Source organism: Periophthalmus magnuspinnatus, chromosome 21 (genome assembly GCF_009829125.3).
Source record: "Periophthalmus magnuspinnatus isolate fPerMag1 chromosome 21, fPerMag1.2.pri, whole genome shotgun sequence".
NCBI classification, from domain to species: domain Eukaryota; kingdom Metazoa; phylum Chordata; class Actinopteri; order Gobiiformes; family Gobiidae; genus Periophthalmus; species Periophthalmus magnuspinnatus.
In genome coordinates, this window is record NC_047146.1 from 26,230,474 (window position 1) to 26,257,997 (window position 27,524).

The 27,524-nt window shown below is 38.8% G+C and overlaps 1 protein-coding gene across 1 annotated transcript in view; it reads right to left on the reverse strand.

Annotated features, from left to right (window-relative positions):
• The window catches only part of lrp1bb (low density lipoprotein receptor-related protein 1Bb), a 464,724-nt gene that overhangs the window by 246,065 nt on the left and 191,135 nt on the right, over nt 1-27,524 (reverse strand). The window contains exons 17-20 of the mRNA XM_055230393.1: nt 26,330-26,443; nt 17,440-17,520; nt 17,180-17,350; nt 10,993-11,175 (exon numbers count right to left, since the gene is read on the reverse strand). Coding sequence (XP_055086368.1) covers nt 10,993-11,175; nt 17,180-17,350; nt 17,440-17,520; nt 26,330-26,443 — 549 coding nt within the window. The remainder of the gene's footprint in view (nt 1-10,992; nt 11,176-17,179; nt 17,351-17,439; nt 17,521-26,329; nt 26,444-27,524) is intronic.

The following is a 27,524-nucleotide window of genomic DNA, read 5'->3' on the forward strand; positions in this document are numbered from 1 at the left end:
GCGTAACACAAACAAAGACCAAACTAACTCCAAGTCTATTTGTGCAACTGCGGTCTGCTGGGAACACTTAATCTTCTCCAGTTCAGGAAACATCCCCAAACCAGCCAATCATGTTTGAGAGCCAGAACGCTTGAGCCGATTATAAAGTTGCATTAGTCACTTGTTTTTTTAAGCAGTCTTTCAAAATGTACCCTGCTTTTAAATGCATTGCAAGGCCACGCCGAGCACAGGCACAAATAGAAGACCAATTAAAAAGTGCATTCTTCATGAAGTCTTAAAAAGGAGATGCTGAAGTTTAAAGCACATCTTTTTATGGTTTTAATGTTGTCTGAAAAGATTTTTATTTTATGTTTTTTATTACTTTCAGTGTGTTTCAAAATCCACAGAATTCTATCCATTCAATGGCGACAGTAGCATTTGTCCACTGATACGAAGGTTAGCAGTTCGAATCCACCTCTTGACATAAACATCATTGGTAGAGCAAGCAGATCCACTGACCTATTGGTTAGTGGTGCGATTCCAGCTCCCACAAATGAATATTGTCTGTGTGTCCTTAGGCAAGGCACTTAACCCACCTTGCCCCCAGTGTCTGTGTACACTGGTATGTGAATGTGTGTGTGAATGAGTGGTCTCTTGATGTAAAGCACTAAGTGCCAAGAAGGTGGAAAAGCGTTATATAAAAATGTGACTATTTACTAAGTACTTCATAAAGTACTTATGTACTTCTTGCTTGGGTGGTGTTCTTACATAAATGTTTTTAAGCTTCTGACTGCGCCACAATTGCCCCTTTTTATTCATAGTTGGAATAGCTCTGCAATCAGATACTCAGTTATGTTCTAAATGTGTTTTCAAATACTGATTATGCTCACATGCACATCAAAATTCGGATCCTTATCTCATTTCTGGAGTTATCAGATTATTGAAATGTCACACAACTGTAACTTAAATTTTGATTGTTCACACCTATGCAGGTTTTAAAGATGACCTTTTGTGCTTGTGTCTGCTATATGGTTATATCTCTAACTGTGGAACATTGTGTTATAATTTTCACATTTTAAATTGCAACATTCAACAAAAACAACTTAATAAATGAAGTCCAGTGAGTTCCGTGTTAGAAAACTGGGGTGAAAATGGGTGTGGATCATCTCCAGAATATGTAGTTGAAAGTGCTGTACCAGATTTTTACTGTCTTAAAACTGTGAAAAATAGAACCATCAAAAAATAGAATAGAAGCCCATTTCTTATTTTTTAAAGCTAACAACTGCCATGCTAATCCGCTTTTCCTGATCATCAGACAATACAACACCTTATAATTAGATGGAGACAGCACACACAGTAGACAGATTTTGACCGCAAGAGCAACTTATATAATATTTCTGTACTGAGGCAAGACAAATTTTGCTCAAATGCGTGGAAAAACAGGTACAGGATCTGGAGTAGTGAAAATGCAGTACTTTGCAGATCACACTATTCTAGTTTTTCTCTTGGATTAAACCTGCTCTGACGGGTTGTCATGACGCAGGTGATGAAAAATCACTCTTTCAGGGTGAGCTCTTTATTTACAATTCCCTTCATTGTTTTGTTTTATCTCTCAGTTCACCCAAATTGCCTCCATTTCCAACTGTTTTGTGCTCAAGTTTGCCTTAGGATATAATGGCAACAACAGCTCAACAATATTCTCATAGTACAAAGTGGGTGGAGGGCTTCAATGTGTTACTTTCAAACACAAAGAATATCAGGCCTTTTTTGACTTTAACATCATTTATAAAGACTTCTGATCCTAAATTTCTACAGCAGAGAATGTTCTGTTCTTTGAAGCAGGGCAGAACAAGTCGCTCCAGAGCCCGAGGGTGTGACATGGAGGAATTACTTTGAATAATAATTGTACAGACCAGGCGACCTCAACCACAGAGCAGGCGCTGTTCTCAATCACACAGTTGAAAATCATACTTAGAGAGGAGCTTTGACCCTATCACGTCCATTGTGGTCAGATCTCATGTGTGATTCAAATAGCACACAGATTGAACAGGAAAAGGTGTATGTAGTTAGCTGGACAATTATAACACAACAAACCTTGAGAGGTTAAGGTAGACTTTACTATCCTATATGGACCCACTGAAATGCACCCACTGTCAACAGCAGTGGGTGCCACAGTGCATTTGCCGGGTACTCATTTCCAGATCTTGAGCTAGGCTTGTCAATATTCCTCAGCTGGATTTCTTGGGTTAATCTGGGAAAAGACACAGAAATCTCGCTTTTCATTAGAATGAATCCCCATGTGTCAGCAAAGTGCATTCTATATAATACTCCTTTTGATAGTTCTATTTATATTACTAAGCTACACCCACCCTTAAGTATTTACCAAGGTTTGTGCATAACAGGGTCACGGATCATGGTTCTGAATCATACTGATGAAATGGAAGTAACATGAGTGGGTTCATATGGCACAATAAACAAGTAAACAAACAATTAAGATAGATAAATAAAAACAAACAAAATTAAAACTGCAAGCAGTGATAAAGGCCCTCGCCACCCCTTGCGACCGCGGGGTACAGGCCACAGTGAAGATCCTGCCTTTCGTTCCCGCTTACATCGCCCCTCCCCCCAAAATCAGCGACTGAGTAATACTACACCGTTCATTCCAATGGGACCATTTATGACAATGTCACGCCTTCACGGTTGGAAATAGAGGTATGTCTTCATTGGCTTTTTTTTTTCAGTATAATGAGAGGAATATGTGTACCAAATATCAATGCTCTATGACACAATAATTATTTTTTATCCTATTTGATCAAAACCCATGTATTTCAATGAGAAATGTCAGACGTTGCCATGGCAACACCTTTAAAAATAGTGGTATGGTGTCTGACTTTTTAGTTCAGTATTGGGATAGGGATGTCCATGCCAAATTTCAAATGTTTGGGACAAAGTAATTTTTTTTGCATACCATTTAAAATTTCAAGGGGGCGCTGTGGAGCAATGTAATATTTGACATAAATTGCATATCTATGCACTCAAAATAAGATTTTAAACAAAACATATATTAATGCCGGAAAATAGGAAACTGCATGTTTGAGTTACGGGCCATTTAAAACTTTAAAAAACTTTTTTTTTCTTTGCAGGCTGGCCACACCCACATTTTATAACTTAGAAAATTCCAAAAGAGTTCCCTATAATTCCACATGGGTCTAGTAAATTGTGACCATTTTGCAAGTTTCTTAAATGAAAATCCACGGCATAAAAAATCCAAATGTTAGAGTTAAAATTTTGAAAAAATGGGGTTCCGCCCACAATGGACGACTTCCTGTAGGGTTTAGGGTGGGGTCATAATATAATTTTTTACTTGTCTTGACATGTTCTATGTTTGTACCAAATTTCATTTGTCTACGATGAAAAATGTCTCTCATTGCCGTAATGTATTTTGATTTTTGAGGTGGTGCTATTGAGTCATTTTAACAACAACATTAATTTTTTTGCACATGAAAATACAACATTTTTTGGCAATCTTGAATTTTAGGCCATAGTTTGATGAGTGTAGAGGATCTATTTAGTCTACAACAAAGTCCAGTACTCTGAACCCCATTCATTTCAATGACACATTTACTTTACATTTACTTTACATTTGACTTTTTTGATCAACATGAGAAGAAGGATATATGTACCAAATTTCAATTGTCTATGAGAAACTTTGTAAAATAAAATGAATTGGAGTTGTTAGGGGGCGCTACCAAGTAATTTTTCAATATTTTTCAGTAGGAATTTCAAAAAACTAAATTTTTCGCCAATCTTGAATTTTGGATCCGATAAAATTGAGTTTTCGTTGACGTTCAGGGGGTCAAAAATGACTTTAATCCGGCACGTATAATAATAATAATAATGGAATTTTTTTCACAAGTCCACGACAAATCAATTGTTTTAAGAGGGCGCTAGAGAGTCATTTTGTGAGAGAGTGTCTTTATTTGCATATCATTGCGTTCAGCTCACAAATGTGCATAAACGATGTATTAGCATTTTCCCAACAAAAAATGTGTGAAAGAGAAATATTTTTTTTAAATATTCATAAATTTGCGATTTTGTTGAAAATTCACCCTGACCACACCCAAAGTCATAATCAAAATGTAATTAATAATCTTTAATCACACATGGGTTTAATGGGATTTGGCCAAATTTGAAGTGTTTTTGATGAAAACTTTGCGAGGAGATGTCATGAATGCGAGGGCGTGCACTTTTGTCGTTCCCGGGTTTGATCCAATATGGCCAACTTCCTGTACATTTTAGGGTGGGGCCATAATATCATTTTTGTCATGTCCTGACACGTTCTATTTTTTAATGTGAGTTTCAGATTTTTACGTTGACTTTTTTCCGAGTCGGGCTCCCATTGGCCCCATGAAAATCAAAGTTTGAGGTGGCGCTATCGAGTCGTCTTTCGTTATTGTTTCTCGGGGTCTTTTGTGACAATTAGAGCTCGTCGAGTTCTAATTTTTGACACCACTCACTGCCATGTCGGGGCGTGTTTACTACTTAATTTTTGCCATTTTCCATGCTCCGGACGCGGTTTTAATGAGTCCCTCGCCGGGACGGAGTCCCAGGCTCGGGCCTAATAATGGACATTTTTGTCCACCCATTATTTTTCTCCTAAACCATAACATCTACAGTCATGTGACTTTCTCACATTGTGCCCCATCACAAATAAGGCCCCTGTGAATTTTTTCACACGTCCACAACAAATCAATTGTCTTCTATGAATTTCTGAAAATGAAATTTGAAGAGGGCGCTAGAGAGCCATTTTGTGAGAGAGTGCCTTGATTTGCATATCATTGTGTTCAGCTCACAAATGTGCATAAACGCTGTATTAGCGTTTTCCCAGCAAAAAATGTGTGAAAGAGAAATATTTTATTGAACTTTTTCCAAAAATTGTGATTTTGTTGAAAATTCACCCTGACCACACCCAAAGTCATAATTAAAATGTAATTGATAATCTTTAATCACACATGGGTTTAGTGGGATTTGGCCAAATTTGACGTGTTTCTGATGAAAACCGTGCGAGAAAATGTCCTGAATGCGAGGGTGTGCACTTTTGTCGTTCACGGGTTTGATCCAATATGGCCGACTTCCTGTACATTTTAGGGCGGGGCCATAATATCATTTTTGTCATGTCCTGACATGTTCTATTTTTTGATGGGAGTTTCAGATTTTTATGTTGACTTTTTTACGAGTCGGGCTCCCATTGGCCCCATGAAAATCAAAGTTTGAGGTGGCGCTATCGAGTCGTCTTTCGTTATTTTTTCTTGGGGTCTTTTGTGACAATTAGAGCTCGTCGAGTTCTAATTTTTGACACCACTCACTGCCATGTCGGGGCGTGTTTACTACTTGATTTTTGCCATTTTCCATGCTCCGGACGCGGTTTTAATGAGTCCCTCGCCGGGACGGAGTCCCAGGCTCGGGCCTAATAATGGAAATTTTTTTTCCACCCATTATTTTTCTCCTAAACCATAACATCTACAGTCATGTGACTTTCTCACATTGTGCCCCATCACAAATAAGGCCCCTGTGAATTTTTTCACACGTCCACAACAAATCAATTGTCTTCTATGAATTTTTGAAAATGAAATTTGAAGAGGGCGCTAGAGAGCCATTTTGTGAGAGAGTGCCTTGATTTGCATATCATTGTGTTCAGCTCACAAATGTGCATAAACGCTGTATTAGCGTTTTCCCAACAAAAAATGTGTGAAAGAGAAATATTTTATTGAAATTTTCCAAAAATTGTGATTTTGTTGAAAATTCACCCTGACCACACCCAAAGTCATAATCAAAATGTAATTGATAATCTTTAATCACACATGGGTTTAGTGGGATTTGGCCAAATTTGACGTGTTTCTGATGAAAACCGTGCGAGAAAATGTCCTGAATGCGAGGGTGTGCACTTTTGTCGTTCACAGGTTTGATCCAATATGGCCGACTTCCTGTACATTTTAGGGCGGGGCCATAATATAATTTTTGTCATGTCCTGACATGTTCTATTTTTTGATGGGAGTTTCAGATTTTTATGTTGACTTTTTTCCGAGTCGGGCTCCCATTGGCCCCATGAAAATCAAAGTTTGAGGGGGCGCTGTGGAGCAATATGAAGTCTGACCTGTGTAAATTGTATATCTATGTGTTCAGATCAACATTTTGAATAAAAAAGTATATTCATGCCGGGACGTAGGACACTAACTGTGTGAGTTACATGCAATTAAAAACTTTTAAAAATTGCTTTTTTTCTTTGCAGGCTGGCCACACCCACATTTTATTACTTAGAAAATTCCAAAAGAGTTGCTTATAATCCCACATGGGTCTAGTTCATTTTGACCAATTTGCACATTTTTTGAATGAAAATCTGAGGCGCAAAAAATTCAAATGTGAGAGGTAAAATTTTGAAAAAATGGGGTTCCGCCCACAATGGCCGACTTCCTGTAGGGTTTAGGGTGGGGTCATAATATAATTTTTTACTTGTCTTGACGTGTCCTACGTTTGTACCAAATTTCATTTGTCTACGATGAAAAAGGTCTCTCATTGCCGCAATGTATTTCAAATTTTGAGGTGGCGCTATTGAGTCATTTTCGTACATGAATTTTTTTGAACATTAAAATACAAAATTTTTCACCAATCTTGAATTTTGGGTCCAATAAAATTGACTTTTCGTTAATGTTCAGGGGGTCAAAAGTGGATTCAAAGTCGCGACCAAAATAAGAATAATAATGGAAACACATTTTCCACCTATTATTTTTCTCCTAAACCATAACAGATACAGTCATGTGACTTTCTCACATTGTGCCCCATCACAAATAAGGCCCCTGTGAATTTTTTCACACGTCCACGACAAATCGATTGTCTTCTACGAATTTTTGAAAATGAAATTTGAAGAGGGCGCTAGAGAGCCATTTTGTGAGAGAGTGCCTTGATTTGCATATCATTGCGTTCAGCTCACAAATGTGCATAAACGCTGTATTAGCGTTTTCCCAACAAAAAATGTGTGAAAGATAAATATTTTATTGAAATATTGCAAAAATTGCGATTTTGTTGAAAATTCACCCTAACCACACCCAAAGTCATAATCAAAATGTAATTGTTAATCTTTAATCACACATGGGTTTAGAGGGATTTGACCAAATTTGACGTGTTTCTGATGAAAACTGTGCGAGAAAATGTCCTGAATGCGAGGCTGTGCACTTTTGTCGTTCCCAGGTTTGATCCAATATGGCCGGCGTCCTGTACATTTTAGGGCGGGGCCATAATATCATTTTTGTCATGTCCCGACATGTACTATTTTTTGATGTGAGTTTCGGATTTTTACGTCGACTTTTTTCCGAGTCGGGCTCCCATTGGCCCCATGAAAATCAAAGTTTGAGGTGGCGCTACTGAGTCGTCTTTCGTTATTTTTTCTCGGGGTCTTTTGTGACAATTAGAGCTCGTCGAGTTCTAATTTTTGACACCACTCACTGCCATGTCGGGGCGTGTTTACTACTTGATTTTTGCCATTTTCCGGGTTTCAGACGCGGTTTTAATGAGTCCCTCGCCGGGACGGAGTCCCAGGCTCGGGCCTAATAATAAATCAAAGGCACAGGAGCAGGGACTGTATAAAGAAGTGGATGAAGGAGTGTGGCGTTAGTGTTCAGTTTCAGTAAAATGAAGCTCATTGAGGCTAGCAGTTATAGGGGGCAAATTTGGAGTGGAATTACAACCGTGGCTATCATAGAGTCTATCTGGAGTGAGACTGTTGCAGGTAAGGGTTAGGGTGTCAATCAAACATGTTGCTAAAGGGAGCAACCTCTGGGAAAGAAGGCATCTGATTTGTCTAATGTTAATGGTCATATCTTTATTTATGGATAAAATGTCAAAATAAAAATACCAGGATTATGTAGAGGGGGTTAATACGAACATTTTAAGACCAAAATGACAAGCGTGACAGCAGCCTTTATGTAGTGAGCAGCTTCTCAATAGAAAGTGAATTAGAGCCAAGGTCAATGGAACTGGAATCTAACATGCTAACTTCCTATTTGGAATGCGGCGAATAGCAGGTTAGCTATGCCCATTTATAAATACAGTGTATGCACTGGAGTTGGCACGTCCCCTGTATGATTCCATGGAGTCCGGTTTGTGGAGATGTAAGTGTGCTTAGAATAAATACGCAATAAACATTGTGGCTTTAAGTAAATTAATTCCTAAGTAGAATAAGATCAGACTGTGACTCTCATATTCCACCCTTCAATACTTTTAAGTGGATAGAGAGGTGCTGCCTGGACTGAACAGACATTTGGCAGTGAAATTTTAAGCATCAAACATTACGAATCGACTGAGTGACTCTCTAAAGATCAGCACAACAGACGGATGAAATCATCTTTCATTTGTTCCTGGAAGAGTTCACTTTCACGTTGGCTTTGACTGTGAATAATAATGACACAAACTGCTAAAGCGCTTTCAAAAGAGGAAGTTTGTCATTTGGTGCGGACAGAAAATGTACAGTATAAGCCATCTGATTTCAGGGAGAATGCCAACATAAACTTAACACAATTATAAACACGCTTGTATATTGTAAATGTTAATTATAGGCAGTTATTCTAAAAATCACATTCAAATTCACTTAACTTCAGTTACCATGGCAGCTGACAGTTGGATGTTTTTGAAAAAATCGAAACAAAAACGCATAATTTAAACATCTGTCCGGGGAGTACAAATGAATAACAGCCCGCAGGCCAACTCCGACGCTTCCACAAAATGTTTATTAATATGCAGTGTCCCTGGCAAATAAACCATAAATTAAATTTAATAGGGCTCACTGTTCTTTTATTGCTGTCTTGTTGTTTTTGCTCTCTGACATGAGGAAAAAACTACTACAGATTTGTACATTATTTTGTTCAAAATTAGCAGGAAAGCCATATGCAGGCCATCAGATTTATTTATTTATTTATTTTTTTATTTTTTTTTTTTTATGAACTGCACAATATTTATATTTGGTAACACTGTTATTAGTTAATATCTTCAGACCATACCTAGACAATCTTTTAAAACACTTGGATTTGTGAGTTGTGATTACGATACAAACATGTCGGGTAAACAAATTATTTCTGAACTTTTCATTTTGTCATTAAATTAACAGCTCAGAGTGATGATGCAAGTGAAGAAAAGCATCCTGATTTCTGCTGTCTTAAAATTGTGTAAATCAGAACAGAAACAGAAGTTAATTTCAGTTTTTTTCTGTGACGATACAGCTAACAACAACTTGCATGTTAGTCTGCATTTCCTGATTGTCGGACATAATTAGATGTAGACAGCATGAGCTGCTAATACATTTCCATACATGTTGCTCAACTGTATGGAGAAGAAAAAAAAAAAAATCAGGTACAGACTACTTTACTTTACTTACTTTACAAGTGAAAAAAATAAAAAAAATAAATGTTCAGATGTTTTTATGTTGAACCACAAACTGTATCACGACTTGCTTTAGATGATCTAAATGTAGTAACACCATTATTAGTTAGTTTGTATCTTCAGGTCATACTTATATAATCTTTTTAAACACTCAGATTGACTCTGATGAGGATCCGAATATGTTGGGTAAACATTATTCCTGAACTTTTAATTTTGTCTTTAAATGAACAACTCAGACTGATGACGCAAGTGAAGAGGAAGCACTGATCTATGTCAAAATATTAAAATCCAAGCATTTTTATCTAATTAAATATGCAAATGTTGTAGCTCTGCCACAGCCCCCACACTGTAAGAATGATGCAAAACTCAGTGAAATAAGCACCTCAGATTTCATGACTGACTCTGAGTTAACTTTTTTTTTACTGTACAGAAGTTAACTCAGTAATTATCTACTCCACCTTATCTTTATGAACATGTATTCCCTTTGGATATTGATAAAGGCAACTACAGTGGTGAAATAACAAAAAGTAAAAGTAGTATTATAAAATATATATATATATATATATATATATATATATATATATATATATATATATATATATATATATATATATATATATATATTTATTTATTTATTTATTTATTTATTTATTTATTTATTTATTTATTTATTTATTTATTTATTATTAAAGAAATAAAAAAAATAGTATCTGTACTTTATTTGGGTACTTTTTGCTTCACTCCATTTGAGAGCAGTCATATGTACTTTCTATTCCACTATATTTTTGAACTGGACTGAACTAATAAAAGTAAAAGTACTTTTATTACTGTATTAGAGCTGGTAAAAAGGCTGAGGGGAATTATAATTAGCATGGTTGTAGTTAGATCAAAATAATTTAACTGTTTACTCTTTAAGGACAAGTTTAAACAGGTACTTTAATACTTTTACTTAAAATATTTTTTTCATGTGATACTTTTACTTGAATCTGTTTTTGTTTTTGCTCTTTTTTGCTCTGGTATCTATACTTTTACTTAAGCAACAACACTGAGTACATTTTCCCCCACTGGACAAGAACCATGGGCGACAGCCAAATACTTTCACACATTCATATACTATAAGCAATACATTTAAAACACTACAAAAATCACATAATACATAAATGTCCTTGATTTGGAAATTTCATAGCAAGGCACTCACACCTTAAAACAGTTTTGCTGAGAATTAAAATCTGTGTCTAAATATAATACAGAACAGAGTAAATTGTACTAGGACCTAACCACTATGACACCATATGCCATATTCTATAGTCTATAAATTAATAATGCAACCTTTTATACTCCAAGGTACCTCACAGAAATATCACTACCAATAAAATCACCATCAGTCTGCAATCAGGCTTTCACTTTCAACAGGCAAGGAAGGTGTCTTGCCCAATGAACACAATGACTACTGTATATGAACATGGGGATTGAACCATCAACTTTTATCTTATAGGACAAACACATTTCACCACTGCCTCCCACAAGTAGACTATATATATATTTTTCCTTTTCATATCATGATTATTGCACTGCATGGTCTACCTGTGTCTTTGCAGGTGAACTTGGCTTTGGGGTCACACATCCTCTTTGTCCCCTCACAGTCTTTCTCATCCCCTCCGTCCTCACAGTCCTTGTCCCCATCACACCGCCAACGCTCCGGGATGCACGTCCCATCAGTGACGCAGAAGAACTCCTCCTCACTGCAGTCGATCAAAGATGGCAGCACTAGAAAACAACAAATGAGTTAGATTAGATATTTATTTTCATTGTCATATTCAAAGGTTGTAACTTCCTCTTTAAAAGTAACATTTTAAGGGCATTTCACCACTCAAAAGATTATAATTATATATATATATATATATATATATATATATATATATATATATATATAGTGTTAAAATGTTAAAAGCAACTGTGCTTATTTTTCATCACTTTGAAACCCATGAATTGTCACGCCAAATAATATATAATTGCAGAAGTTAATTTTGCAATGCAGGTGAACACAGTACAGGTAATAGCTTATTCTTGATTCACCTATAATTGTTCACTCCTTTAAGGTCCTGTGTTACACAAAACTACTACTCTTGTGACCTTTAAGCCATTTTATAATGTTGTTACCTCCTCAAAAACATACCTGGAGTTGTGTTTTGTTTCACTCGCACATGTTTAATTAATCCTTTATTATTAGTCTGTCTACATCTTCAAAGCTCAAAATGCTCTGTTCCACCGTGTGATGTCATGACACAGTAGTTTTCAAATTAATACCTACGTTTTGCCTTTTGTTCAGGTGAGATGGGCAATGCCAGGGCTGAAATCATCCAAATGATCCTACTGAAGATGTATGGAGTTTAAAAACATAGTGGAGCACTTTCTGTATTAACACATGGCACATGGCAACAGAGTATTTTCTGTTTGACAGAAGAACTCAGCCTAAATATGAAGGTTTTTTCTTTGTTAAACATGTGTGAATGATTCAAAACACAACTCCAGTTATGTTTTTGATGAGGAAGCAACTTTAAACTTAGATTAGAAAATAGTGTAATATGAGCCCTTTAACCAATGGCCATATCTATATTTTTAAACCAGTTTATTTATATATACAGTCTATGGGTAGTTATCTAGACATAACTAACCTGCCTCATTCCAAATAGGAAGTGGGCAGGGGGCTTCTGAGTTCCATCGACTCTGGTTACAACTCACTTCACATTGAAAAACTGTTGACCTTCTCTCTGTAACTGCTGCAGTTCGGCTCGTCATTTTGTCTGGAGCTGGAGTGACATTACACTCCCTTAGTCCACTTCTTTATACAGTCAATGTCGCTACCTTGTATGTTTCCTGACTTTTCAATTTTACAACTCACTAACTAATGCACCATTACCAGATGCTTTACCACCATGCATTATTCATCATTTAATTCATATCAAGCTCTCACCCATGTCCTTATTAACAGGGCATATACAATTTTGCAAGAGCTTTCTACACCTACTTATATGGCTCACTAGTGTTACTAGTGTAATTGGAAAATTAGGTGCTTTCAGATGATAGGTTAAAGAAAATCTGGAAGAGGAGTGCAAGAAACACAAATATTCAAATCATTTACAATTGACAACATAATGCTTTTGTTACTTGTACAGTTCCTCATAGTAGGTAGAGTAACCGAAAATTTGTACTTGTGTAAGAGTACTGTTATACAGCAAAACTTATGTCTAATTGAAAGTATGGTGTCTGCATACTACTCACAGTAGTACAATTTTAGTTGAGTTACTCAAGCAATTGTAACCAAGCACTCCACATCTCTACTAAGCTGTTACTTATGGTAACAGCTGAGCCCCATCTTAGAGGCTCGGTCTCCTGAGGAGTGGACAGAATTTGCCGACTCAAGGGAGAGGGGATGGTGGGAGTCCTAGAGTTTCCATTGGGCCTCTGTTTGATGAATAGTCCAGCTGTCCCAGTGACAGGCCAGTCAGCCATGAGGTTCCTTTAAAGCTAGCGTGAGGTTTCTACAGTAATTAGATAAAATGATTTGTCGAACCAGTGCTAAAGTCTACCCGCTACTGCCCCGGATAAAATTTGTTACACCTGACTGTGAAAACGTATTTGACTGAAGATGATTAATTGTTAAACTCAGTAATTACAAGGCCAATATGTGTTCCCTGATTTCACTTGCAAATTAATTAATTACAACCTAATGAAAAATAGTATTAAGATGCAATGTTTAAATAAGTAATAACAGTTTTAACTCCCACTGAAAGTGTAATAAATGTACAGCAGATGGCTTTAGTTCCGACATGACAAACGGCCAGCAGCCCACTATACCAAAGGGACAGTTCATTAATATTAGTATATTTCAGCTGTGGTTGTAAAGCTGTGGAACTGATCCCAAGAGTGGCACACAGTGTTTCTAGTGCTACACAAGTCTCTCTGTGATATTTTAAGATTGTGGGCTAAAGATGCATTTAGCAATTTTAGCAATGTTTTCTTGACAATGATGTATTAATATATTTGCTCTTCAGCATTTTTTTAATTATCCATCCATTTTCTTCCGCTTATCCGGTGCCGGATCGAGGGGGCAGCAGTCTAAACAGAGACTCACAGACTTCTCTCACCCCAGACACATCCTCCAGCTCCTGCGGTGGGACCCCAAGGATTCCTAGACCAGCCGAGAGACATAGTTCCTCCAGCTTGTCCTGGGTTTTCTCTGGGGCCTCCTTCTGGTGAGACATGCCCGGAACACCTCCCTAGGGAGGTCCAGGAGAAATCCTGAGCAGATGCCTGAGCCACCTCAGCTGGGCTCCTCTCAATGTGTAGGAGCAGCGGCTCTACTCCAAGCCCCTCCCATGTCACTGAGCTCCTCACCCTATTTCTAGGGGAACATCCAGCCACCCTGCGGAGGAAGCCCATTTCGGCTGCTTGTATCCTGTATTGTAGATTGACCGGTAAATCAAGATCTTTGCCTTTTGACTGAGCTCCTCCTTTACCACGACGGTCCGATACAGAGACCGCATCACTGTGGGCGCTGGACTGATCCGCCTGTCAATCTCGCGCTCCATTTGTCCCTCACTCATGAACAAGACCCCGAGATACTTGAACTCCTCCACTTGAGGCAGAGACTCCCCACCCACCCGAAGAGGACGAGTCACCTTTTTCCGGTCGAGAACCATGGCCTCAGATTTGGAAGAGCTGATTCTCATCCCAGCCGCTTCACACTCGGCTGTAAACCACCCCAGTGCCTGCTGCAGGTCCTGGCTGGACGAAACCATCAGGATAACATCATCCACAAACAGCAGTGATGAGATCCTGTGGTTCCTGAACCAGACCCCCTCCGACCCCAGACTGTGCCTATAAATTCTGTCCATAAATACATTGAACAGAACTGGTGACAAAGGGCAACCCTGGCGGAGTCCAACATGCACTGGAAACAGGTCTGACTCACTGCTGGCAATGCGAACACAGCTCCTGCTCCAGTCATATAGGGACTGGACAGCCATTAGCAAAGAGCCCCGGACCCCATATTCCTGGAGCACCTCCCAAAGGACACCACGAGCAACACAGTCAAATGCCTTCTCCAGATTTACAAAGCACATGTGGACTGGTTGGGCAAACTCCCATGAACCCTCGAGCACCCGATGGAGAATATAGAGTCGGTCCAGTGTTCCGCGACCAGAATGAAAACCGCACTGCTCCTCCTGAATCCGAGGTTTGATTATCGGATGGATTCTCCTCTCCAGTACCCTGGAACAGACCTTACCGGGAAGGCTGAGGAGTGTAATTCCCCTGTAATTAGAATGCACCTTCTGGTCCCCCTTCTTATACAAAGGGACCACCACCCCCATCTGCCAGTCTAAAGGTACCGTCCTGACCACCACGCGATGTTGCAGAGACGTGTCAGCCAAGACAGCCCCACAACATCCAGAGACTTAAGGTACTTGTGATGGATCTCATTGACCCCCGGAGCCTTGCCACTGAGGAGCTTGCCAAACACCTCAGTGACTTCAGCTAGGGTGATGGACGAGTCTGCCTCCGGGTCCCCAGTCTCTGCTTTCTCATCGGAAGACATGATGGTGGGATTGAGGAGATCCTCAAAGTATTCATTCCACCGTCCCACAACATCCCCCTGTAAACAGTGTTGGTGAAGCACTGTATGCCCCTCCTGTGACGTCAGACGGTTTGCCAGAATTTCTTTGAGGCCATCCGATAGACCTCCTGCATGGCCTCCCTGAACTCCTCCCAACCCCAAGTTTTTGCCACCGCGACAGCACAAGTCGCAGCACGCTTGGCCCGCCGGTACTCGTCAGCTGCCTCAGGAGTCCCACAAGCCAACAAGGCTTGATAGGACACCTCCCAGTCCGATGACATCCCTTACTTCCTGTGTCCAACACCGGGTTCGGGGATTGCCGCCGCGACAAGCACCGCAGACCTTACGACCACAGCTATGAGCAGCCGCATCGACAATAGAGGTGGAGAACATGGCCCACTCAGAGTCCATGTCCCCAGCCTCCCCCGGGATCAGGGAGAAGCTCTCCCGGAGGTGTGAGTTGAAGACCCCTCTGACAGAGGGCTCCGGCAGACGTTCCCAGCAGACCCTCACGATGCGCTTGGGCCTGCCAGGTCTGTCTGGCTTCCTGCCCCGCCAGAGGATCCAACTCACCACCAGGTGGTTACCAGTTGACAGCTCTGCCCCTGACAAATTATTGATTGATGATTTAGTTTTATGATATGTATAGGTCTTAAGTTTCTTTTTGTTGTTTGTATTTGTCCGTTATGTTTTGTCTGTGTTCCCAAGTCTTCTTTTTCCCCATAAACCTGGCTGCTGGATCCCTGGGCCGTGATTGGAGGACAGTCTTTCAGCCTCGTCCACCTTCAGCTGCCTCCCTCCCCATTTCAGAAGAATGGGGACACCTGCTCGGGGCTGCTGTCCTGGAGTGGCCAGTATGCCATTTTGTGTGTCTCTCCTTTGGTCTAGTCGCTACAGGGATAGTGGCTATTTGTTTTGAGACACTTGTCAGCACCGACTCGGTTTGTTTGTAAGACTTATTGTGAAATGTGTTTTAGTTACTTTACCTTTGTTTTTTTATTTAAATCCTTGCAAGGGACCTTTTATTTATCTAAGTTTAGTCCATTTTTGTTTACTTTACCTTTACAGTCCTGTTAATTAAATTACCTCTTATTTAACCTTTTCTCCATCTTGGTTTTCTTTTTGTTACTTCCCTTCCCCACACGAGCTGGGTCGTAAAAATGTATAACGGCAATATCTCATTTATGATCTTAAAACTAACAACTAGGGTCAGGGAATCACCTTTTACTCCATCAAATACTGTGGAGTGCAATTTGTGAAGAAAACAAAAACAAGGGACTAAGTGGGCGGAGCTAACAGTTAATTACTAAAAATTCCTCTTTCATTCAAAACAATAACACAGTTTTCTTGGAGCATGATTACTACTTTGATTTGATCATTGTCATGATCCCTGTTCTGCTCTCCCTGCACCCTCGTCTCCCTCCTCCCTCACCTGTCTGTCTCCGGAGCTGGGCGGAATCCTGACTCCTCCCGCGCGCACCTGCCTTCCAACAACGCAATGAACTCCACCTGCCGCGGATAAGAGGGGTCTGGACGAGTCACTCGGCGCCGGAACGTCCGCGTACTCACGAATCCGCCGGGAACCAGCTCCGGACCTCCCCTGCCCCTGCACCTCAGCCCTGGTATGGTCCTGTCTCGTCTTGCTCACCGTGCACCTCTGTCCCTCCACGTCCACGATTCCGCACCAGCACTCCCCAGCTTCTATGGATTTTGAGTCATGACTTGTTAAAGATTTCGAACTATACTTTTAACTATTACCTTTGTTGTCACGAGTTTGTGAATAAAGACATTGTTAAACCTTCGCGAGTCTGCAACCTTGGTCCTTACGCCGCTGGTTACGACAATCATGCTTTGTGTAAAGGTTTGCATCGTTATCTTGGAGAGGTAACTTAAGTTATATGCTTATTTTGAGAGTTCACATTTCATTACAATTGGTTAAATCCACCTGTCACTCACTCAGCATATTGTGAGGTTGATTTCAATAGGACTTCAATAAGAGGAGTGAGTGGGAAAAAGTGTTTTTGCTTGAGCATAGAGCTGCATTCAGGAGGAAATCACTATATGGCGAATAAAATATTGTCACATAAATGAGATACGATTGTTATAATATTGTCCTGCCCAAACCACAGTATTTGAGACATGAGTCTTCCTTACATGCTGATCCCCCTCTACAGGCAGCCCCCTCATCACTGAAGTCCCCACAGTCATTATCCCCATCACAGGCCCAGTGGTCCGGGATGCAGCGCCCACTGTTGCACTGGAACTGGTTATTAGAACAGGACTGGACACATCCTGCTTCATCGCTGTTATCTCCACAGTCATTCTCTGCATGGAGTTACACACACATTTAACAAACATAAAGTACAGTAAATAGTATACAAAAGTATTTCAAAAGTAAAAAAGAAATGCCTCACCAGCATCACAGTGCCACTGGATGTTGATACAGCGTCCGTTGGAACAGCTGAATTGAGTGAGGGGATCACAGGTGGGATAGGCTAGAAAACAAAACGATGTACAAAGCTATTATTACATTAGTGGTAAACACTGCGGTACATATGTGTATTTGTTCAGTTTTGTTCAGTCTTATTTACAAAACATTTTCATATTGTGAAGTTACATTGAATTTGAAACAAGCTGAAGGATATAATTTAACTTTGCCCAAACAATGGCAACTGATGCTACTATGCCTAAAGCAAAAAAAAAAAAAAAAAAAAAACAGTAAATATTTTTCATATGTTCTCAAGGAAATAACCTGTTTGTCAGCTTCCTGTACAAGCAATATTTTGAGGACTTTTCACAATTCAAAAGATGGGTTAATTGTTTTGAATTGTTAATTGCTATGGAAACAGTCCTAAATGTCATGAAGCCCATAGATATATGATAACAATGCCAGCTTGATGATGTCTAAACATTTTTTAGTTTAAAGGATTTTTGGAAAGCACCTTGAAATGGACCAGATTTATAGCTAATATTCAAAATATGTTTGTGTATCATCATAGCGACAGTCTTAAAAAATAATAAGCAAATATAATAAAACATTTGCAAAGGTAAGAAAGAAGAAACATCTCTAGTCTTTCTGTGCCTTGCAACCTCCTCTCACCTCTGAACACATTTTTTTTTTTCATTACAAACACTACTAGTCCTTCTGCTTCCTATTCTGTTGTCAGAGTTGGGTCAGAAAGTGCACAGACACTATACAGTCAATTCAATTTGACGTAGCCACATTATTTGGGGCTATATACTGTATTTAAACTGGACAATGGCAACAAAGGAAAACAAATTACCACCTGTGCAGTCAGCCAATATCTGATGCAGCCAATAAGGCTTCAGTCAGGCCGACTTCATAAGCTAAATTGGTCTATTTTAAAGCATCAATACTCCTTATCAGAGCCACAGTCAGTGAGGAACACAGATGCTTTCCGTCGATACCATGTCAAGATGTTATGCTATAAAATACTAGATGTGGCGATTTTATTGATTTAACAATATTGGTGCTATGTACAGTTACACCGAATGCAAAACTGCCATAGCTAGGTAAGAAAGGATTAAACCACGAAGAGCAGTGTGTTTAAAAAGTGTAACACACTGCTCTGAGTTGTTTAATCCACTCATGCCATGGTCCCACCAACTGAAAATAGTTGACTTTTAAATCTGACAACTTTTAGGCTGTCCATGAATTTTTAAGGCATTAGTGTTTTCTGTTTTAGTTGAAGCTAGTCCCTGCTGACAGTATTTTATTTGTTTACTCATTGCTGTAGTGATGCTCCCAGCGTTGTGATCAGAGACTGTATATATAAATGGACATAGCTAACACACTAGCACCCGCTTTCCAAATAGGAAGTGATCATGGGTGCACTTCTGGCTCCATCGGTTCCAGTTAACTTTACATTGGAAAACAGTTGCATCTCTCTCTGTATCTGCTGCTGTAAGGCTCATCATTTTGGTCTTAAAATGTTTATATTGACTCCCTCTACATGATCCTGGTGTTTTTCTCTATGGTGTCTGTAAATCAATGAATGGACATTAATAACAAATCAGGTGCCTTCTTTCCCCAAGGTCTCTCTCACTAGCATTAGCAACAGGTTTGGTTGACTACGTTGCCAAGTGCCCGCTCTTTGCTAAACCATCGGTAAGGGGCATTACCTTTCAGCGGTCTCACTCTGGGTTGGCTCTTTGGTTGCTCTGATACTCACAGTTGAGATTCCTAACTTGCAACTGCAAATTCACCTATATAACTGCTAGCCTTGATGAGCTTAATTTGACTGTAGCCCAATGTTATGTGACACTCACTTAGTCCACTTCTTTGTACAGTCTAAGGTTGTGATATAGGACAGCAGTTAACTGTTGATGGACTACCTGTGCAGCTATAGCATAGCAGGGGCAAATTTGGAATTGCGCCTGCAAGAATGCCTAAAAATCATAAGGACTGCTATTATAAACAAGGAGCATGAATAAATGTACGTGATTTTTAGCAATATACAAAAGACAATTCCTATGTATGAATTTAGTGTGTGAATGATTGGTGGTTGTCCGGTGACTCATTTTAGCAGGCTTGCTTTTATCAGTCTATCCAGGGGCAGATGTGACTACAAGCAGTTTATCACCACCAGTATGGAGCGAAAAAATAAAAAATAAGCAATCTGTGAATTATTTATGATTGCTCATAAGACTATCTTTCACATTTATATCAAGAATAGAAAGGTTGAAAGTGTTTCCATATCAGTACACTTTATAGTAAGTCCACTATATTGTAAATCACTGTGTTCATTCATACTTGTTCTGGTTTGGTCCTGGTTTGGTCCTGGTTGGTCCCGGTTGGTCCCAGGCTGCTTATGTGAGTGCAGCTTCTCTGTTCATCTGAGTGTCTCTTGGCCGCCTCAGTACAAACAGGCAGTAGTGTAAGCACTGATTAAAGTTCATGCTCGGTTTCATTCAATCATAATCATGCTGTGTAGCAAAAACACAGCCTCCTCTGGCTTTGTCCTGTCGTCTGCGCCACCTCTCACAACTCCCAGTATCTACATGGTTTTAAATGACTTGAAAGCAAGATGTTTTTTTTTTTTTTTTTTTTTTTTTTCAATATTAGTATTATATAGATTTTTGGAATTACTTATGAATTAATTTTTAAGACTTGTTGACATGTTAGTTGATTCAAACGTTGATTCAAACGTCCACTGTGTGAATCTGCTTTTGGAGGGTATACCATCTGCTTGTTACCATGGAAATGTTATTACTTTATTCCACAGTAGGGTATTAAACTTATCTGTCTCCATGGAGACATGCAGGTGGTGACACCAGACCAAGTTATAAGGCTGTACTGACCATCTGGAGCACCGGGAGTTTTCCCAGTGGATCGAGGCACTTTTTGGGTAACACTTAAGTGGCCCGCTCTTATTCAACTTTCCCTGGCTGTATACACTTTACCATGAGTTCACTGTAGGCTCATGCTCATGTGGCCCCATGCAGATGTAGTCCTGATCCATTCCTTTATCACCCAGGCCAAAGCTGTGACAGGAGGCTGATGCAGAATTATCTACCCCTGGCTCTAGTGACAGCATGCTCAGAGCCTGTTCATTTGAAATCACTGTTTTTTCTCTGAATCGCCGCAATCAGGGGTGCACGACCAAAATGTCCAGGGCAGATTTCTTCTCCCGGTTCAGCCCTATATTCACTGTAAGAATGCAGGTCTTTACAAGTAATTTTTAGCAATTGAGCAATAAAACGCATGTATACCCTACTCCGGTACATTCCAGACAAAGTAATAAAATCGTCATGGGAGACAAGCATATAACCAGAAAAGTTAAAACTGTGCAAATTTAATAAGTGCGCTTTTTTTAAAACCACTAACAGAAAATTTAAGGTTGTCAACCAACTAACTCTAAACAAGATGTCCTTAATGTTTTACAGTTGATATTATTCTTGCCGTCCTGTGTGCAACACAAAAAGAAAGAAATGCACAATGTAACTTTTCAGGCAGAGGGTCTGTCAACTACTTGTCTCCATGGAGATACTGGGTTTATTGCTGGGTTTCAGATGACATCACAACATTCTATATGCTATCTATATATAGTCTATATTTAATGCAGATGAGGGAAGATTAAATCAAGATAGTTACAATGAAGATATAGTTTGTAATACAGTGAGTTCTTGGGTCCAGTCACTGAAAGAAATCATTAGGTTCAACATTGGTGAATTTACCTTTGAGATATTTAATTTCAAAGTACAATGTAATGAATAGGACAAATTGGCTCTAGAATTTGAAAACCACCCATTTTTGTCTAGAAGTTTGTGCACTATGGCATTAAGCTTATCTATTGTGCTTTTTATTGCTATTTAAAAAAAAAAAAAAAAAAATCACATTGTGTGGGTGCAACTGTGGCAGCTCACTTATCTTGCTCTAGAGCTACAGAGGGCTTTCTAACACCTGAAACTCAGTGGTGGTGGTCTCTAGACTGATGCTAATTTGAATAGAATTTGTCAGTAGTTTAATAGTTGTCACATGTTTTTTTCAGACTTCTCACTCTGAGATGGGATTATTTATGGATGACTGTGTTTCATTTATAGCCGGGTCTACTGTTTACTTGAAACCATCATTATTTATGCATGTTACTCCTTCATATTTAATAGCCGCTAAACTTCCCATCCTGCCATCGCTCTGACAGCTCCATGTAACACTTTGAGGAAAATATGGCGACTACATTTACAGTACGTCTTTCCTGACACAGCCGCAGGTATTCCAGGCAGCAGATGCCCAACAAATCAATTTAGATGTAGACTTGCATTTCATGGCATAGTCAATAAAGCTTCAGGCAGCTCCAGGAACAGATTTTGAAAATATATAAAGAGCTCCAAATCGGAAACGAGAATGATATTAGTCAGATGTCACCGCTGACATTCTATCAGCTCAGCATCTGTGATCCTGCCATATATACCTACTGTAACTGCTACGGATCAATTTTGTTAACATTTAGTAAAAAAAAAAAAAAAAAAAAAAAAAAGAAAGAAAGAAAGAAAGAAAGAAAACAAAATGCACAAAGTAACTTTTCAGGTAGAGGGTCTGTCAACTAGTTTAGTTTAGTTTTATTAGTTTATTTGATAGGGACAATGTGCAAAAACATTAAAGATGCTTTGCACCAGATTATAAGTTAGAAACTAAGTTAGTTTCCATCTGTAGTCCCTGAACTTATCTATTGTGCATTTTATTGCTATTAAAAACAATTTAAAAATCACATTGTGTGGGTTGGGTCACCTCTTCCCACATCTGACCATTAACTGCTAGATGGCATGGATAAGTTTAACACCATACTTTGGAACCTTCTTGACAAAATAATGTAGACTATGGCAGACAGTGTACCGTCCAGTTGAAAAGTTACATAGTGCATTGCATAGAAATGTTAGCCAAATGACTGTGAGCGGATTCCTCAAAAGTATTTTTAAGACCTGAATATAGGATCTTTAGGTATAGCTAATACATGATTTAATGCAATTAGTGAAATTTTCAAACATTCTCACAGCTTTCTTTATTATCATTTTTTTTTTTTCATCTATACTGCGCAACAATACACACAAACATCTAAACACCTCCAAAATGATCTTTACCCTTCTATAAAAACACCAAACACCACTTCAAAGACTGCAGCGATCACAGCGGGCTATATATCCAAAACATAAATGAGCAAGATAAAACTGAGAATTAAGACAGAACTGACAATGCCTTTCACTCATAGAAGCTGACACATTGTATAATACCACAGGGTTGGAATAGGATAGAGCCTTCAATTTATTTGGCACCACTCCCCTCCACGTTGTTCCATCACCAGTGAAAGCATGTAGAGAATACAACATCAATCATTCATTTCCTTAGTTTAGTGTAATAATGTAAAAAAAAACAAAAACAAAAAACAAACAAACGACTAGACAGGATGCTACAGAATTGGGTTATTACTGTGAGGTTTCTGTTCAAATGTAATGGGGCGTGAACTAATGTAACTAGAGATTGTCAAGTCTCAAATACCATCTCAGGGTAGGCAGTATTGACAAAAAAGAATATTTAGCTTTTTTGTTGTTTATTTTGTTGTTATATTACAGTAATCTATCAAAAATATTCTGTCTTGGTTTAGGTTCAAATTGCAGCCTATTTTGGTTAGTTTTTTACTGTATTACAGACCAAATATTCAATAGTATAATTTTCATATCTCCAAAACAATTATTATTCATCTTTCGAAGTACCTACTACCTCTAATACCACTCCAGAAAATGTTGGGTTTTCAGACACAACACAGCCAAAAATGTTAAATGGGAATGGGTACTCATTCCAAAGGGAAAACCAGAATAATTTAACATATGTTAACGTTTCTATGACTTACTGCTGCACTATGACCATAGGCTGTATAAGTCTCTGGTCATAGGACTAAGTGACTGTGAGGTCACCCACAGCGTTCGGCTCCAGTCAAATGAAGCTCATCGAGGGGCTAGCAGGGGTGAATTTGGAGCTGAACCTATTGCTAGCGCTAGCAGGAGAAACCTTGGGGAAAGAAGGCACCCAATTTGTCTGTTATTACTGTCGGACAAAGTAGCAAAATAAAAATACCAGGATCATTTTTAATTTGGGTTAATACGAACATTTTAAGACCAAAATGACGAGGCTCAATGCCGCAATTACAGAGGGAGACGTCACAATTTTGTGAATTGGAGCCAGATTCGATGGAACTGGAAATGCACTCCTGATCACCTCCTATTTGGATTTGGAATGTAGTGGCTAGCATGCTAGCTATGTCCAGTATGTACAGTATATGACTATAATAGAAAAAAAACAAAACAAAAACAAACATACCACGTGCTACTTAAGACACTGCACTGTAGTCATGTCAAAACAATCTTGGTCTTTTATAATGTGAACAACACCAATTTCCAACGTTTCTTTGTTCAAGCAAAAACAGTGGAGTTATAGCTGCGTGAATCACTGCAATATTAATTTGAGATTTGACAAGAATACAAAATTAGGGAAAGTTCCTGCTGCGTCTTTTGACGCTACAGCTCAGTGCAAACTTCACAAACATAAGTCCAAACTGTAGAACCACAGGGGGGCTATGTAAAGGTGAAACTTCTACTGGCATTTTAATTCATGCACAACAAGGACTTACCAATTAGTAGTGATATCTAGCCAGCCTGTGGAACTGCATTAGTTAGTTGCCAGATGGGAGGCTGTCAGGAAATAGTAAATTGGCCCATGCTCATAAACATCTAAGAACTCAAGACAGTTTCGCTGAGGTCTTTATTTCTCAGAGTTTATAAAATATTGCAAATCTTTTACTTTATTGTGGGGGGTCTTCACAGTAAATAGTTGGCCTCCATCTAACTTTCACATTGTAATTGACTTTAAATATCTCCAATTTTGTCTTTCTTTTAGGTCTCCTGTTTACTGGTAGCATTTCAGCAACTTTTTACCCATGTATTTACAACCCTCCTCTGTGCATGTCCAACTATGTCAATCTGGTCTCTTGCACTATCAACACAATATCTTGCATGAGCTATACTACAAGATAGAATAAGACCCCAGTTCATTTCTTATCTTCACAGCCTTTAATGCAATATTAGTAATAAAATAGCAGTGTATATCAACACTATGGCACACAGCACAGCAATATATCAGATGTTTAGGCAAGGCAGCAGCGTTCTGGATGTACTGCAGCTGTCTTACATCCAGAACGCTGCTGCCTGGAGAGGCCAGTGAGCAGGCCATTACAGTAATCTAAATCTACTAAAGACAACTACATGGATAAATCTCTCTAAGTCTGGCTTTGATATCTCTTTGATTTTTGCAATGTTTTTTAAGTGGTAAAAAGCTGCAGATGTTATTGATTTGATGTGGCTGTTAAAGTTCAAGTCTGAGTCCATTTTTACGCCTAGATTTCTAGCCTGATTTGAAGGTTTTAGAGAGAAAGACTGGAGGTGACTGCTGACACTTTCTCTATGTTTCTGTGGGCCAAAGATGATGACTTAAGTCTTGTCTGAGTTTAGCTGGAGAAAGTTGTTTTGCATCCACATACTGATCTGTTGAAGTGAATCCACTGGTCCATATTCATCTGCTGCCAGTGAGACATAGATCTGCGTGTCATCTGCATAGTTGTGGTAGGACACATTATTGTTGAGTATTAACTGGCCTAAAGACACATTTTCCAATTTGAACAAAATAATCTCTGTTTTCTAGATAGGACTTGAACCAGTTTAGTGCCGTACCAGAGATGTTCACTAATACAATGTTGTGTTAGCTTTTGAGTTTAAAACAGAAATAACTCAATAGCTTAAAAAATGGGTACTCTCAATAGACTCTTTGAATTAAACAACTTCAGTTCACAACTTAGTTCAATGGATTCAAGTTTGACTAATAAGAGATACGCCTTACTGTAAACAACTGTGTACAACAACAAGTGTATAGCCCCTCCCTTCACACAGATATTTAAACATGTACTTAAACATGTGGCTGTAAAGTCAGTCTATAGTATCACTACACTACAGTAAGTCACTGGTATCCAGCTGCCAGTAAGTTACTGTAATATCTACAGCAAACATTTTATAGTGTAGGCCAGGGGTGTCAAACACATTTTCACCGAGGGCCACATCAGCAAAATGGCTGCCCTCAAAGGGCCAGATGTAAAATAGATGTAACTACTTTTTTAACTTGTTAATTAACTGTTTGTGTATTTATTACTTATTCAAGTTTCAAATATTGCATATTCATTTGCATAGATGTACAAATATGTTTGTGTAACAACATATCTCTTGATAAAATGACATGTTAAGACCATCATACCTTTTAATTTACCATGTCAAGGGCCACATAAAATGATGTGGAGGGCCACATTTGGCCCCCGGGCCTTGAGTTTGACACATGTGGTGTAGGCTGCATTAGATTTAACAGTGAACAATGTGAAATGGAGCAAAGAGTTGGGAGAGATACTAAGCAAATTGTCCAAGCTGGGAAATGATGTAATAACGCTAAGGCTAGCACAAAGCCTAGCTTACAGAACCTATTGGCCACAGTGCAGCACAACATAAACCTAATTTCTATAAAACACTGAGTTGACAGTTCTGCTTGACATGTGACATGTGACAATTAACAGTTAATGTAGTCCTGTCATTGACGTCAATTATTAATCACGTTATTTGCAGCTTTCATATTTGTTGATTATTTACGTCACACTATGAATTGGCTCTAATACTGTTTACACTTAGCCCACATGCTGACCTATTTCCTTTGACATGTGAATGACAAGCAGAGAAAAACATTTATATAGGACTCACCACAGGCTAGCTCATCCGACATATCCCCGCAGTCATCCTCACGGTCACAGCTCCAGGCCCAGGGTATACAACGGCCATTTTGGCATGAGAACTGGTCGGCTTGACAGGGTTGGGCTGAAGGAAAAAAAAACAACCAAGGAGGCCACTTAATTCAATCACACACACATAAGTCAATGCTGGATGTGCACAACAAGCCTAATGATCTCTACATCACTGAGATGTCAATGTTGGCCCAGCGAAAACTATCACTCAACTGGAGTACAGCGGGGTCTAAGGGGCCAAGGGAGCACGAGGTAAACGGATGAGAAATTATGTGGCTTTTACAACCTACAAATAACACCAGAGTGAGTTGAAAGTGTTTCTGTAAATATATGGGTAGTGGTATGAATTCATAATTAAACAAATAAGAATGATTAGAAATGGGAACCAAACCGTTTTTGTTTTTTTTTCTAATGCAACTAGTCATATCCAACTTAAAAATGAAATGTTGTGTTGCACTTATAAGTTAGTTTTTCAAATTCAGAAAAATCAAGCATCATTTTTCTTTTTAAAGGTCCTACATTGCACAAAATTGACTCTTGTGGGTTTTGGCCTCAAAAACATATCTGGAGTTGTGTTATGTTTCCTTCACACATGTTTCAGTAACCCTTTATTATTAGTCTGTCTACACCTCCAAAGCTCAAAATGCTCTGTTCCACCATTTGATGGCATGAAGCAGTAGTTTTTGAGTTAATAGCTACTTTAAAATTTTTGTTCAGTAATAGCTGGCAATTCCTGGACTGAAATTATCCAAATGACTTTAGTGAGAGTGTATGGAGTTTAAAAACACAGTGGAGCACCTCCTGTATTACCACATGACATCACAAGGTGGAACAGAGTGTTTTCTGTTTGAGAGAAGAACTCTCAGCCTAAATATGCAGAGTTTGTGTGTTTAACATGTGCCAATAAAAGAAAACGCAACTCCAGGTATGTATGTAATGAGGAAACAACATTATAACATAGATCAGAAAATAGCATAATATGGGCTCTTTAATGAAGGTTGCAGCAGAAGGCTCTACTCTTTGACACGTACTTGGATCTATTTAAATGTAATAAAACTGTATTGTGTTACAGTCTAATTTGAAAGTTAATTGTTGGAATAGTTTGGTAAAAGATTTTGTGGCAGCATTACAGCAATTATGTAGCTCAATTTTAA